At 46.9% G+C, this 14696-nt stretch overlaps 2 protein-coding genes across 8 annotated transcripts in view; both read left to right on the top strand.

Annotated features, from left to right (window-relative positions):
• LOC119458469 (cytochrome P450 2B19-like) overlaps positions 1-5933 on the top strand; it is a 261264-nt gene extending 255331 nt beyond the window's left edge. For 2 of the 3 annotated variants that reach the window (XM_049671229.1, XM_049671230.1), the window contains exons 9-10: positions 4535-4725; positions 5099-5933. In XM_049671229.1, the coding sequence (XP_049527186.1) occupies positions 4535-4725; positions 5099-5280 (373 nt within the window). In that variant the 3' untranslated portion in view covers positions 5281-5933. The remainder of the gene's footprint in view (positions 1-4534; positions 4726-5098) is intronic. The other variant, XM_049671231.1, reaches the window with a different exon arrangement.
• Positions 1-14696, top strand: part of LOC119458466 (cytochrome P450 2C15-like) — a 419645-nt gene that overhangs the window by 255322 nt on the left and 149627 nt on the right. The window lies entirely within an intron of this gene.

Genomic DNA, 14696 nt, shown 5'->3' with positions numbered 1-14696 from the left:
GGTCTGGCTGTTTCGTTCGAAATAATTCCGTGTTTGGTCAGCGGCGTTTGGCCAAATTTAGACATGGAAGAGAAACAGTTTCGAAACTCATCAATGAGCTCGAGGAGTCTTTCTTTCTGTGTAGGTAGCAAACTTCGGCCGACATCAATGGATAGAGGCATGGTAGGTAGGCCGGCGGAATCGTCTTGTTCAACAGTCATGCTGTCGGTAACTTCATTGAGCTCTTCCACGTACGCGACTGCCATACCTCTTGTAAGATGCCGGCGTGCAGGGCTCCAGTGTGCTAGTAGGACGTCCGTCTGTCCGCGAGTTATGTCAACTACACATCTTGCAACTGTTAGGCCATGACTAAACATCAGAGCAGGAATTTGTTCGGCGATCATATTGGAGCACCTTAGCGAGTCGCATGTTACAGGCACAAGATCGCTTGTGTGCGGTGGAAGGGTCACATTATGATCGAAGATACATAAATGCTCACGTCGCTGATCGTCACACGGTATGACCGAATCTGCGTTCATCCAAAGTGTAACCGACCTGTCCGGAATGTTTAAATTAGCGCCGTATTCGTGCAGCAAATCCATTCCCGATATCACGTCTCTGCAGCACTCCAGCAAGATAACGAAAGTGGCAACAAACGTCTTGCTACCGATATCAATTCTGGCCGTGCATTTGCCTGTTGGGGTCATCAATTGACCTCCCGCTGTTCTTATGTGGAGACCCGTCCATGATGTTTTGACTTTATTAAGGCTATCGGCGAGTTTCTAGATCGAGACATCGGCCCTAGTATCCACTAACGCGGTTTCTGGGTGTCCGTCTGAGAAAACAGCGAGGTCGGCACTTACGACTTCCTTTGGGGTCGGCACAGGTAGTGTTGGGAATGGTGCAGCATTTCGACTGTCAGCAACCTCCCCCTCATTGGTCGCTCCAGTTTCCCCGACGAGGTCTAGGGGACCTGCCACCCCTGACTACATCGGCGTAACTGCGACCTTGCGACGAAGAGCTTGGTGCAGGCGAAGTAGAGCGAGTTCTACGAGTGAACGGGTGTCCTTGTGGAGCAATGTCGTCATTGTAGCGCCTGTTTTCGAAGCGAACTCGAGGAAAAGTGGGTGGAGTGCTCTGGTATCAGTGGTCACGATGCGGGCAAAAACCGTAAATGTGGCCGGCTTCTCCACAATGAAAGCACAAAGGACGGTGGTCGGCGGCACGCCACATGTCTGTCCTGCGAACAAGTGGTCGACTTGTGGGCGTGCTCTGCGGCCAAGCTGCAGTTGCCTGCGGAGGGAAGTACGCCGACGATTCCACAGGTACACTAGGTTGTGCGGTCAGTGGCTGCGCGTTGTACGGCGGGCATGGCGGCTCATTGAAAGAACGAGGAATTGGTGATGAGTTGTAGGCTGCTGCTGGAGGAGGATGACGAACAGCCGATACGTAGCTCACAGACCGTTGTTCCGGTAGGGATTCGGGTAACAAGAATGCCTGCCTAATTTCTTGTCGCACAACTTCGGCTACAGAAGCCCCGACTGACTCCAGTGGAGCCACAAGGAGATTGCGAATCTCTTCACGAACAACGTCCCGGATGAGCTCACAAAGCGAAAACTCATTGCCGGTAGCCAGAGCAGAAACGTTGCTCGAAGCGTAGTTTGGGCGATGGTAGGGTAGGCAACGTTGTTGCAGGAATCGTTCGATGTACGTAGCCTCTGAGGTGAATTCGGCAACGGTTGTCGGCGAGTTGCAAAGAAGACCGGCGAAAAGTTGTTCCATGACGCCTCGCATCAGATGGCGGATTTTCTTTGCTTCCGGCATCTCTGGGTCAGCGCGGCGGAACAGGCAGGTCATGTCTTCCGCAAACATGGCGACGCTCTCATTCGGTTTCTGGATGCGTGACTCGATTGGTTGTTGGGCAGAATCGCGGCGATCGTTGTTTGCGAAGGTGGTGGAAAGCTGCTGTCGAAACTCATTCCAGGAAGTCAGTGCGGCTTCCCGGTTCTCGTACCACGTACGAGCGCTGTCCACCAGGGCGAAGTAGATGCATGCGAGTTTTTCTTCTGCAGTCCATCGATTCGGATTAGCGACACGCTCGCTTTGCGCGAGCCAATCTTCTACGTCCTCGTAAGCATCACCATGAAATGTCACGGGAGTCTGAGGATGCTGCAGAGTCACCTGACAAGGTCCTGCGGTCGCCATCTTGTTAGGGGGTGGTCCGGTTGGTGGGGAGTTTTCCAAGACGATTACCTCCGGTTACCTCCGTGCTGAGGTCCCGCAGTCGGTGACTGTAGCGGTGGATAGGAGTGTCCACTGAAAGAACAGGTTGCGGGTTTGAACTGGGCGTTGCCCTCCGCACAGGAGTTCCGGACATCAGGGAGTACGCAGCACTTCCACCAGTGCCGCAATACGCGAGGAACAGCACACAGGACGACGGTGCAACAACAAACACAAGCTCTATATTAAAGGCCCAAGAAGATAATGATGATGATACATTATCATGGCTCGCACACACTAAGGGGGATAGGCCAAGAATTGGGCGGCAGTAGGTGTATTGACCGCGCCCACTTTATCCTCTTCGGAGAGCTAGAGAGATTTTTGCGCTCGTGTCCCTCACTTCGTTGTCTTCTTTAGTCGTGACAATATAGAAGCAAAATTTCAAATTTTCCAATTTTGCACTGAAACGACAGCTCCGCCCACCTGATGACTGCGGTGTATTATCTCTTCCTGGAAATGTCGATAGGGCATTCTCGAATTACTTCTCCTATATTTCGAGTAATTACAGGAAAGTAGAGAGAAAGTGTAACAGCCCCATAAATGTTTCTGGAAGAATGTCACACAAGTTTATTTTTATCAAAGCTCGAAGTAAACGTCCGGCTGTGGCCACATCGTAAAAATTATTGCTGGTGGTGTACAACCATAAGTAATACATACATGTTGGAAATATTTCAAGGGCACTTATAACTAAGCGCATTGAACTTCAAAGAGTATTCGTTACCCAATTCTATTCGTTATAAAAATCATGCGCTAAACCGTTGTATATAGAGCAGGCTAAGAACGTTCAGCCAGTGAAAACCTTTACCATGAATTCAATACGTATTTAATTGTATGTATACAGTTTTAGGCATAGTTTAGTAGGTGTAAAGTGGTCAACAATGTTCTAGTCCATACTTCGTCCCAAGGTATACTCATCGGCAGGTGACCTTATGGCATCGAGGTTCACGGCATGCTTCGCGGTAAAACCAGGGAGCGATTGATAAAGCTGCAGGCCATCGCATGCCACGCTTACTATATATGTCAAATTGTGCAGAGCGCGCTTCCTCGCACAACTTGTTTTACCCTCACGCGATCGCGGGTGAAATACAACAGGAATGCAGGAGCTGGGGCCATTGTCCTTTCTACCATCTTTTCGTATTTACGTCCTTGCTTTTTCTAGCCTACCTTGGGCTCAATGATGCCGTGAACCGGGGATAATTATATTGTGTATAGTACACTACTTGTGCAGAAAAGCATCTTCTTTTTTTTTGTGGGGGGGGGGTGGTTTACGTGCCAAAACCAGTTATGATTATGAGGCACGCCGTAGTGGAGGGCTCCGGATTAATTTCGACCACCTGGGGTTCTTTAACGTGCACAACACAAGCACACGGGCGTTTTTGCATTTCGCCTCCATCGAAATGCGACCGCCGGGGCCGGGATTCGTTGCCGCGACCTCGTGCTCAGCAGCACAACGCCTTAGCTGACTGAGCCACCCCAGCGGGTTGCAGAAAAGCTGACGTCCGGCAGTTGGCATATCTCTTATTGCTGTTAAAATTGTGGGTTTGTCTTCAGGCACTTTCCAATTGGTGCCGTTAGTTGACTTTCACTTTATGTCTTTAATGGCTTCGGGAATGTCGTTGGTCGTCAGATCCAGGGCACATATCGTTGTCAACTGCGACTGATTCAACAGCCGGCACAACTGCTGCTTTGTTGCCACTAACGGAGTACGAGTTGAACGCTTCCTGGAGCTGTGCACCTAGACTGGAACACTCGCTGTTATCGTAACACTCGTTCAGTATGTCACCGGCATTTACCTAAGCTTAGTGGTGTATGTGAAAGGCAGCGGTGGCCCCTCTACGCAGCGTTTGTTGTGAAGAAAGAAACTGGTCTCCGGGAAGCGAAAACCCCGGATTTTTGCAAACTCTTGTTATTTAAAAGAATAAGAATCCAATACCTTTCCATTACATACCGAATACATAAAAGATGTAGTTTTAAACACACTGTCCTCCTTGTTTCATTAAGTCCCAAATGAGTATTCAGATATTGGAACGAGAATTAGACCTCGCATACCCAGCAGACGGTTGAAGCATCGGCGGCTAAGGGGTGCGCAGAAAATCACGAACGGGGAGTTAGTAGACGAATCGATCGGCGTTCGTGAATGTCGACAATTCTTACTTTTCTTCATTGTTAAAAATTTTCCCTTCCTTGACGTCCAAAAAGTGTGGGAATAAACGTTTTAGATTGTATTTCGTTTTGTTGCTGGCTTAAAGTGTATCATTAATTGCACGTTTTACAGAACAAGCGACGATCTCGTGGCGGAAGGTGTGTTCATTCCGAAGGATACCGTGATAGTCTTCAATACGTGGGCCGTTCACAACGATACCTCCTATTGGAAGGATCCATACTGCTTCAATCCCTGCAGATTTCTGAACAAGGACGGTTCTACCGTGTCCCAGAAACCACCGCACTGGATGCCATTTTCTGTCGGTAAGTTCATCGATTGCGTTCTGTTTTCTTACATAGGATTATTATAACAAAAATTTAAAAAAAACATGCACATGTGTGGAGTGCGATTTGCATTTGCCAATAGCAATTTCGCATCACAGCCTCTATTCCAAAGTCAGACACAAGTTGCTTTCATTTAGGACTTCTGACGTGAATGGACAGTAGTTCACGCGCATCTTCTCACATTAGGAGAGCAGAGGCAGAGCTATACGCAAAATTCAGATACGGAGATCATGAGCGACTACAAGCTCAGTTTTGATCTACTAGTACTGTAGAACACGCAATTGTAGCTATGTATCCGTTATGTTTACTACCTCGTGGCGAACTCTTTCATGTCCTATTTCTGATATTGCAGGACGGAGATCATGCCCTGGAGAAGCCTTCGCCACACTTGAGATTTTTCTGCTTCTTACGCTCCTGCTGCAAAAGTTTCGCGTGGTTCTCGAAACGCCACTGCCATACGATTTGGACGATCCCCGTATTGGTATGCGGGACGTTATGAACTTGAAGCTCCGGTTTCTTCCGCGTCGCCCTTAGAAGTCTTTATGCTTTCGATCAGAGCCTCTTTGAACACTCTTCAATAAAACTAGAACACAAAGAAGCTGTAAATTACGGCAATGTGAGACTACGGGGACGAACATTATCACCATATTTCTTTTCACCGGCGCGTGAGCTTGCAATATTAGCAAAATTAGTATAGGGGGAGGACTTCATCGTATACAGTGTCGCCGAGTCCTCTAGTATATCATCTAGCCTGTTTAATTGAGTAAAATGCACTCGCATATAGTTTTGTCTTTAGTAGGCGGTGGGGGAATGCATATTTCGTATCAATATTGTGCCCCTGCACTTAGAATATTCCTAATAGTACGGTGCCTGTTTCCATAATGCGTATAGAAAGCGTGTGAGGTGGAGGAAAGTTATCTTCTTTAAATGCATTGGTATGACTGTCTGGGGATAGGGATTTGCGAAGATACTTAATTATCTAGATGATGTCAGAGAACAGGTGTTCCCACTCATATTTTTGTGTGATAAGTAAGTGCGTACCATCTCCGAACGTTATCATCATAACGCAAGGCGATGCTTCCAGAAAAGTGATCATTTTAATGTGAATAAAACTCTTAGCACACTTCGTCCATTTCTGGTTGGCGTATCCATGTCTGTCAGTAATTGTTTTCCCCGGCCTTGAATAAAAGAAATATTTCAAAATATTTTAGGGGTTGTGTGGATTCTAACTCCCGTCACACAAGGTTCTCAAGCACAATCCTGCGGGTAGGGACGGAATGATGTTATTCTCGTTCCTAACCTCTATCGACTTACTGTGAGTGTACTGTGGATGTGCACGTTAGAGTTACAATAGTGAGAACGCCCGCTCTTCTAGCTCGAAATTAAAATAAAAAGTATACCTTCGTTGTCACGTGTACTGAACGCCAATATTTAAATACCAGCGGGTTAAAACAGGCTGTGGTCGAGAGGATCCGCTTACTGATTATTTCTATGTAACGACCGAAGGCGTACATGCTATGGTATGTGGTGACGTTGGGGGCGCATGCATGCACCCATTCTATTACAACTCGTAACCTACTTTTCCCACTTAAGATGGTAATTTTAAGGTCTCTCCAACCATAAGGTTCATCGGTAAATTGCCTCAATGCTAATCGCATTAAAGCTGGCAGTCAACTTGAAATTGGGTCCTCGGAACATTTCGGGTGGAAACGATGCTTTTTCTTCGACGTTGCTATTTAGTGCACACAGATGTAGATAGAGTTTCACCGACCCTGCTTGTAATTGTGCAAAAAGTACAACTTTTCAAAAACGGCCAACAACGTTGCTGGGATTCCCTTCAATTTCAACTACCATTTAGCTAAAGCATCTAGGAGGATGCATTTAGGTCTCAAACAAGACAATGTCCGCACTCTACATGACCTACCACAACAAAATTAGAACCGCGCAAAAGACAAAGCAAAAAAATGATGAGAGCAGTCATCATAACGGCGCCCTTTGGCGACCGCGAATACTGCACTCGTGTTTTCCGCATAAATATATCGAGACCAAATCGGCGTGTGGGCATCAAGCTTGCATTTTTGGCCAAGCCGACGCCGGATTTTCTGTATCACGGGGACCTTAACGCTCCGCTTACAGTACCTGTATCTCGACCCTGCCTTTGTTTCCACTATCAAACTCCACAAATATGGCTTCGGAGCAGCGTTAAAGATACATGGCATTCGGCTCTGCCACATTATCTTTCTGATTCGCCAGGATAACTGCCATGTCGAGAGCTTAGTCGACTAGCTACTCATAGCACCATTCACGGTGGAATCCTTTGTCTCAGCAACTACCAGCCCGGTAGTCCTAAGGGGTTACTGGTCAGTCACAAAAAGTCAACGCTGATATATGTGCTGATTTTCATGCCAATTCTCTATGCCCACAGGCCGTAGTTAGCGACCGTGATTGTTTGCCCTTTCCTGCGGAAAGTGCGAACGTGCTACGTTGACCTTACTCTGAGCGCCGCTAATGGTGGTTTCTTCAGGCCTGCCAGGCAGATTGTGCTCTTATCAATGTCACACTCCAAATAACTGAAGCTGTTGCCTGCTCAGCTCCCATTTATCAAATTCGGGTCATCGCGATTGTCTCAACCGCATTACGGGGAAAACGTCATGGCAGTTTTGGCTAAAATTAGGAGGCACAACAAATTACGGCTAGTGATGAAATGGAGAGAGATTAAAAGAATATGAATATCATTGGTTAAATAAGAGTAAGAGGGATGAATGGGGGACGCTATTATCTGCATGCAGCTTCACCTCCTTTTTCATCGTTTTTGTGACAGCAGTAGAAACGTAATATGTGCAGATAAATTCAGTCGAAGTGTCAAATAGCTGCACAGGCTTATTACAACTGTCGTCACAAAGCGAAGCATAATTCCTCAGATCTCACGCAAGTTATACGAAGCATTTTGCAGGCACCTCGATATCAATCATTAATTGGGGTGCCGCAAAGCGCTACCATGTGGACCAAACTATTTGTGTAAATTAAGTATTTGTGTCTGTGGGTCGTGTACGTAGGTGCCTGACACCAGAGCAGCACGACAACCACGTTTAAGACGGTCACATGACGGTTACGCTGTAATTTCTACGCGGACCATTCCACGCGAGCTTACAAGGCAATTGTTCATTTTTCCATAAGTAGTGTAAAAGCGTAAGCAAAAGAAATACAGATTGTCAAGTCATTAGCAACTACGTGGTATGCAGTCATAGGTATCTAGGACTTTGTCATGAGGTGCATATAAAGCGACGATGACATCTGTACTGCAGCGAAGAAATACTAAATCATCGTTAACTTGAAAGAGTCTGAACGCGAGCTCGTTGGTATGCATCCATGGTGGAATAAAGGAAAGCGCTCGTCGTGTGTTTTCCTTCTGCCCTTGTTTTTATGGCGGTGTTTCCAATGCGAAGCCTTTCTTGGCGAACATTTGTTACTTTGAGGCTATCTATCTATCTATTAAGCCGCCTACGTCTTGGTGCTCTCATGGTCGTTTCGTTAACTTGGTATGTACCAAAATTGGCATAGTACGAGAGTGTATTACGAACATAAACGGTAGGTCATGACATGCATGTCATGTAGGTCATGAAGCAGCCGCCTACGTCTTAGTGCTCTCATGGTCGTTTCTTTAACTCGGTAGGCTCCCCACACACTGGTTCGCGTAACATCCATTCCAACAAGCCGTGGGATCTGCCGCCTTTTTTCACAATGGATGAGTAACTTGGGCGATGATGACGTCAGTGCAACGTCGCACAATTTCTACGTAGTGTGCTGCGCGGAAAGTACTGAGAAAAGTGGGCCCGTCCCGTAGAGAGTGCAGTCTATCAGGGTGCCTCAAAGCTCGAGCTCTCACACGAAAAGATGACGACGAAGCGGCACTTGGCTGAGCGTTCCAAACAGCTGGATGGCTTTGAGACGAGATAAATAGTCAAGGGCACTTAGGTATCCCTACGTGGATGAAGTCAAAAACATTGCGACTCTCTCCGATGGCGCCTCGGCCTCGTTCGCCCACTTTCATGGACGTCCAAAGCGGCCGGGTGCAGCTACTGACTGAGAAGCCGTAGTCGAAGGTTCGTCCATCCAATCGCACGACAGAACTTACCGAAACCACCACAACGATTAGCAGCACCGCCAGCGCTGCGACGCACGCGCCATATATTGCCAGATTGGGCTTCAAGGTGGCCGCACCGTATCAGCGTTAATGTGGATGACCGGTCGGCCGCGAGCATTGAAATATCTGCGGCGGCTCTTCGCTGTGAGCTATTTGGGCCGAATATTTGGTAATGAAACGCGTTGATTGCAGCTTACTGACGATATATTGCCAACAGATTCCATATTTTTGAATTAAACGCAATGAACATTACTACTGTACGATAAAGGAGCGCTAAAGGCAGCTTCTGTTCCGGGACAAACACCTGTATATGGTGCTTTCGTTCGTGTTGGCCTTGCGTTAAGCTTGTGTTGGCGCTGCAGCTGTGGTGCAACTCACTTTACTGCTATTATTGCACTGGTTATAAAAATGCCTCTCTCCTTGTACCGGGAAGTTAAAGCAGCCAGTTACTGTCACTCTACTTCACCGCTTGTCCGCATGCATAAATATCCTTAACTTCTCTTTCGATTTTCTGTCAAATACAACCGTAGTTGTATTTACACTTAGACAACTTACGCCACTATGAGAGGCAGCACAGTGGCAGGATCACCATTTGGCTTCACACATGTTTCTGTTTTTTCTGGGTTTTTTTTTCGCGGAAATATTGAAAACGTAGCAATTTAGCACAATTATATTTTTTTACAGCGAAGCTGTTAAGGGCTCAGTCTCCGATGGTCGTGTCCACGTGTAGAAAAAAAAACTCTCATTGGCTCAAGCATTTTTTGTTTCGCACTTTTATTATTTCAGTCTGAGAATATTTGACATAAAATGCATGCGCTGCGGGTGCTTTGTTTCATTACATTTGTTCGTGGGCTGTCATTCTCAAAATTCTGAGGAGCTGTATAAACTTGGATATGCAGCAGCACCAGAAACGCAAAGAACTGTTGTCGACGGCGGCGGCGTTTTTCCCGCGCTCGCACCGAACGCACGCGGCGTTGGGTTACGTGTTTATGAAGAACGTGCCAACCTTTGCCGTAAACCGGTCTATGGCTGTGTACCCTAGCTACTATAAGGCCATGGTCCCTGTGGTCACTAAATAAATGAAAACCACCGGATCATATATATTTCTCATTCTTCAATAGTTCAAATAACCAATTGCACCATCACATCTTGATATTCATAATTTGAAATACATAATTCTCACCATAGTACAGCATCGCTGGGCTTCCATCTAAACCCCAAGGGAAGGGTTGACAGGTTTTTGTTTTTAAAGCCAACCTTATTACGTTGTTTTCTCTATTTGTGAAAATAATGGCCACTACCTTCTTTCAAGCGTACTTATCCCCACTTTAATACTAACTTTAAAGAGCGCATTATATTAGCCGCCAACCACTCAGATTCATGACGTCTTATGCCTAGCGATTGAAATACTCTATTTCCATTTTCCTTTTGCAGCAGATCATTAAAGCACGAAAGCGTGAAAATTTCATTACAACGCAAAACTATTTTTGCGTAGTGGGATATCCACATAATAGAAGGGCATCTTAGAAACAAGTAAGCTAGAATGAACGGGCAACCACTAAGCGATAGTGATGCAATTGCATTCCTAAGATCAATTGTATGCTGCGACTTCATAAGAGCGCGTAAAATTTTCTGACCCTCTGCTGTGTTTTCGCACCTCCTCGTTTGTATGCTTCGTGGTATGAGACATTGCGCAATGATTATGCATCGCTAAAATGAGTCGCTGCAGCACCGCGTAAAATTATCGGTGCAACCACTTCATTTGTTTAAAACGAGGCCAAGTGTTCTTTTTGTGAAGTACTTAAGGCACAATGCAGCAATAAAAGTTGAATGACTGTGACAAACAGAGGGCGCGATAATCGCACACTCGACACGTGGAGTCACTGATTTTATTACTGTGCAAAGAGCCAAATAAGTCACTACATCGTCGAAAATTCACCGATGATTACGATACTCCTCAATGCGAAATTCGAGCGCAGCTCTATACGTGTTTTTATATCGCAATATATTGACTGGCGGGTACAATCTGTCTCGTACGGCACGTTGCAAACGGAGCGTGCGAGACAGGCAAATGAAGCCGACAGACCTCCTAGATGACGCGCGCTACTTTGGCGCCATCTCGTAGCCGTCGTCGCCGCAGCACGCTTTACTTCTCATGCTTTCGCCATACCTTCCTTTTCATTCCCGCCTTACGGTTTCGCTGCACCCTCCTCTCCGCTTTTATCCTCGCGGATTTCATCACCCGCGGCCCTGCGCGTTCACTCCATCTGTCGCTGCGCTAGTTCGCTCGGTGACGAGTGGCAACGCCGATGATCGCCAAAGCAACATGCGCCTGCGAGTTTAGCTATAAAAAATTGCTGTGATTTAGCTTTGGTTACCCTGGTTGATAGAGAAAGATTCACTGCCCTGGCTAGGCCCATTCTCGAGCTATGGCCGAGGTGTGGTTTCGCCCAAGTCTACTCGGGCAACGGCGGCAATGTCCCCTTTCAGGGCTCCGAAAAGGCCTAAATACATTCCGACATAGCGTGAACACGCGCACACGTTATGTCACGTTGGCGAGAACAACAGCGGCTATAGTTCGACCGATGGTTCGACGTACTGGCGCGGCCAACGTAATCAGGACGCGCGGCCAATGCGCTGCGACGTGCCCGGCGACTGATGAAGCTCACCGGCGTGCCGATGAACTATAAACGCGCCTTAATACTCTCTTGTGGTTTGACCTCTAGCCCTCAAGGTGAAAACTGTTGAGTCGCCGATGGCTGCCCGAGGCAGTGTAATGAAGCTTTCGCTTCAAAACACTGTCGTGTTAAAGGAAGTCCCACCGTCGTCATCACACCGGCTTCTTTCTGGATCCATTAGAAGCAAACACTTGTACCGCACAGTTTTAGGAGTACATTTACTTTGCTATAAGACTTTACCATGAAGCAAGGTTAAGGTACTTAGCAGTTCAATCTGCATATTGAACTTGTCCGAAACACTATTATGACATAGTTGCAAAACTCGCAAGTTAACTAGAACAATCTTGGAGGCTTTATAAACGCACCTTAAAGGGCCCCTAAACCACCTGATATATTTTTTTGAATATTTCAAGTAAACACGTGCATCGAGATCACAATGCCGTCACGATCAAAGATGCCAAACGCTTCAACGATATATGCCGCGGGCGCGTCACAGAAGCAAAAAAAAAAAAAAAAAAGCTATGCCGTCCTCCTCTCCTGGCTTTTCCGGTATCACCAGCGGTCGTCACGATGTCAACAGGGTGCATCTGATGATGTCAACGGCGTTGACGATGTCCATTAGTCGAGCAAGAACTTACGACTTCCGGTTACTCTGCTAGCAGCTACGCGCGCTCCCTGCTCTTCCTCGCCGTGTTGCTCGCTTGTGCGCGCTTGCGAATCGGTAATTAAAGCCCGCAACGCAAGTGCCAAATCAGTCACATTCCAACACAGTCGTGCTTAACGGTCTGATTAGCTGCGCGAACAGAGTGCAACAGTGTTGGCCTTTCTAGACGTGCGTTCAACACATGGTGTATACATGGGTTGCACGTGACGTCAGTTACGGCTTACCGAGCGAGCGAGCGCGCGCCATATTTAAGAACACAAAGTCGGGCTATAGTCGGGATGCCGCGGGCTGCGCACGCTGCTTATTGCCGCGCCGGAGCTTCTTGTCGACATGGCGAAAGAAAACATGCATGCGCTTTGCCCTTCGTACTTTCAAGAGCTCGTGGGACCGACCCGGGTTCGTTACCGAGCGAAAATTTAAATGTTTGATGACATCGACCCCTACAAACTGCGCATCGGTGAAGACGCTACACCAAACATCGATCTGCTGCCTGCCGTGACACACGGCGACATCGTCAATTATTTGGTGCTTTCCACAAGCCACGTCACTCTGCAGCAGATGAAGGCCTAAAAGTCACTGGACGGCCACAACTACTTCACCAGCGGATGGATAGAGAGTGTAGCAGCAAATAAGCTTGCATCGCAGCGTGTCATTGTTCTAAGCGAGGTTAGTTGACGCTTTTTGATGTTACGGCCGAAGTTAATGGGCATTTTTCCGACGTCGCTGCAGTTGTGCTCGTTTGGTTCCTGTGGAAAATGCAGTGGTTTGTTTTCCTTTTGTGCGCTACGGTTTTGTTGCTTACGAGACGGCCGCACGCGGCAACGATAAGAATGATCCAGTGGTCAGAAAAAAATGCATAAAATGGGAGGATATGACGAGCGATAGGTCGGTAACTTTGAATGAAAGCTAGAGCTGAACGCTCATTTCTGGAGGCTAATTCTGAGCTTGCCTGAAACAAGTAATGCACAAGTAAAATCAAAATCATCTAGCTCCTGTAAAATATTAAGTATGTTTATTGATAAAGCAGCATGGAACCACACAGCCAGCTCTAGCACATTCAAGCTGTCATTTGAAAAGCAGTACTTACCGAGATTTCAATTATTCTTTCAGGTCAACCACTCCCAGCGCCTACGAGAGCCACCGCTGAAAGTGTGGATTTTCGCGAGAACAGATGGCACTGTTACTACCGCTCATTGCACTTGCATGGCTGGTGTAGGTGAAGCGTGTTCGCAAGTTGCCGCGATAATTTTCGCCATTGAAACTGCTGTGAGGCTGAGGGACTCTGTGACTTGCACAGAAAAAAAAATCGATGGGTATCACCCCATATCCGAAATGCTGAATTTAAGAGGCGAAGGAAGATTGACTTCTCATCAGCGAAAAGGAAAAAGAAAATGCACAGCATTACAAACAGCAGTTATGCTGAAGAAGCCTCATCTCCCCAACCAATTCCAGCTCCAACAAAGACAGAGATTGAGAAGTGTTTTGCAGCGATAGCAAAAGCAGGGGTCATGCCAGCGCTGCTCATTCTACATGAAGAATATAGCTCACGTGATCAGCCACCACAAAAGGAAGAACTTGTGATCCTCCTTAACATTATGCGTGCAGAGGCCACCTCCGAAGATTTGTCTGCCTTGGTGAGCCGGGCTGAAGTGCTTTTAAAAGAAATAGTTATAAGAGAAGAGATGGTGCAGCATGTGGAAGCCACAACAAGAGAGCAGTCGAAATGTGCCAAGTGGTTTGCATACAGAGCAGACCGGGTAAATCCTTCTGTTATGAAGTGTGTGTGCGGCACAAGTCTGAGCGAGCCGGCAATTAGTTTATTAAAAAATATGTTACCCAAAGAACAACAAGTTTTCTTCTGCAGTGACAGAATGGGGACGTCAGCATGAAGGTACCGTCATCTCCACTACAAGAAACAAGCATTGCAACACCACACCAATATGACACGGGGAAGAGTTGGTGTTTGTTTAAATACCAAGTATCCCCACCTTGCTTCATTGCCAGATGCTCTTGCCAGCTGTTTGTGCTGTGGTGAAGGCATTGTAGAGGTCAAACGCCCCTACTCTGTGGCAGAGTCTGGGATAGAAGCTGCGTTAGGAAGCAAAAATTTTTGCCTGGAGACTAGTACAGACGGAGTTCGCTTGAAGAGAACTCATGGCTACTTTTCTCAGGTGCAGACAAAACTGGCAATGTGAAGTGCGAAGTATTGTGACTTTGTTGTTTGGACACCTCTTTCAGTGCATATTGAAAGGATAATGGGAGACAATGCATTCTTTCATGGAATTGTAGGATCTGCAACGCTGTATTTGACACATGTTGTCCCACCGGAAATGTTTGTAGGGTATTTCACCCGAAAGGATGCACCGGAGGCTGGCACTAGCTCCAAAAATCCTGTACTGCTACTGTCAAGGCCCAGAGACAGGGAGAATGGTGGCATGTGATGGGGAACTCTGTCGATATAAAT

Source organism: Dermacentor silvarum, chromosome 7, assembly GCF_013339745.2.
Source record: "Dermacentor silvarum isolate Dsil-2018 chromosome 7, BIME_Dsil_1.4, whole genome shotgun sequence".
Taxonomy (NCBI): domain Eukaryota; kingdom Metazoa; phylum Arthropoda; class Arachnida; order Ixodida; family Ixodidae; genus Dermacentor; species Dermacentor silvarum.
The sequence above is the reverse complement of the archived record's forward strand: the minus strand, read 5'-3'. Positions and strand labels throughout refer to the sequence as shown.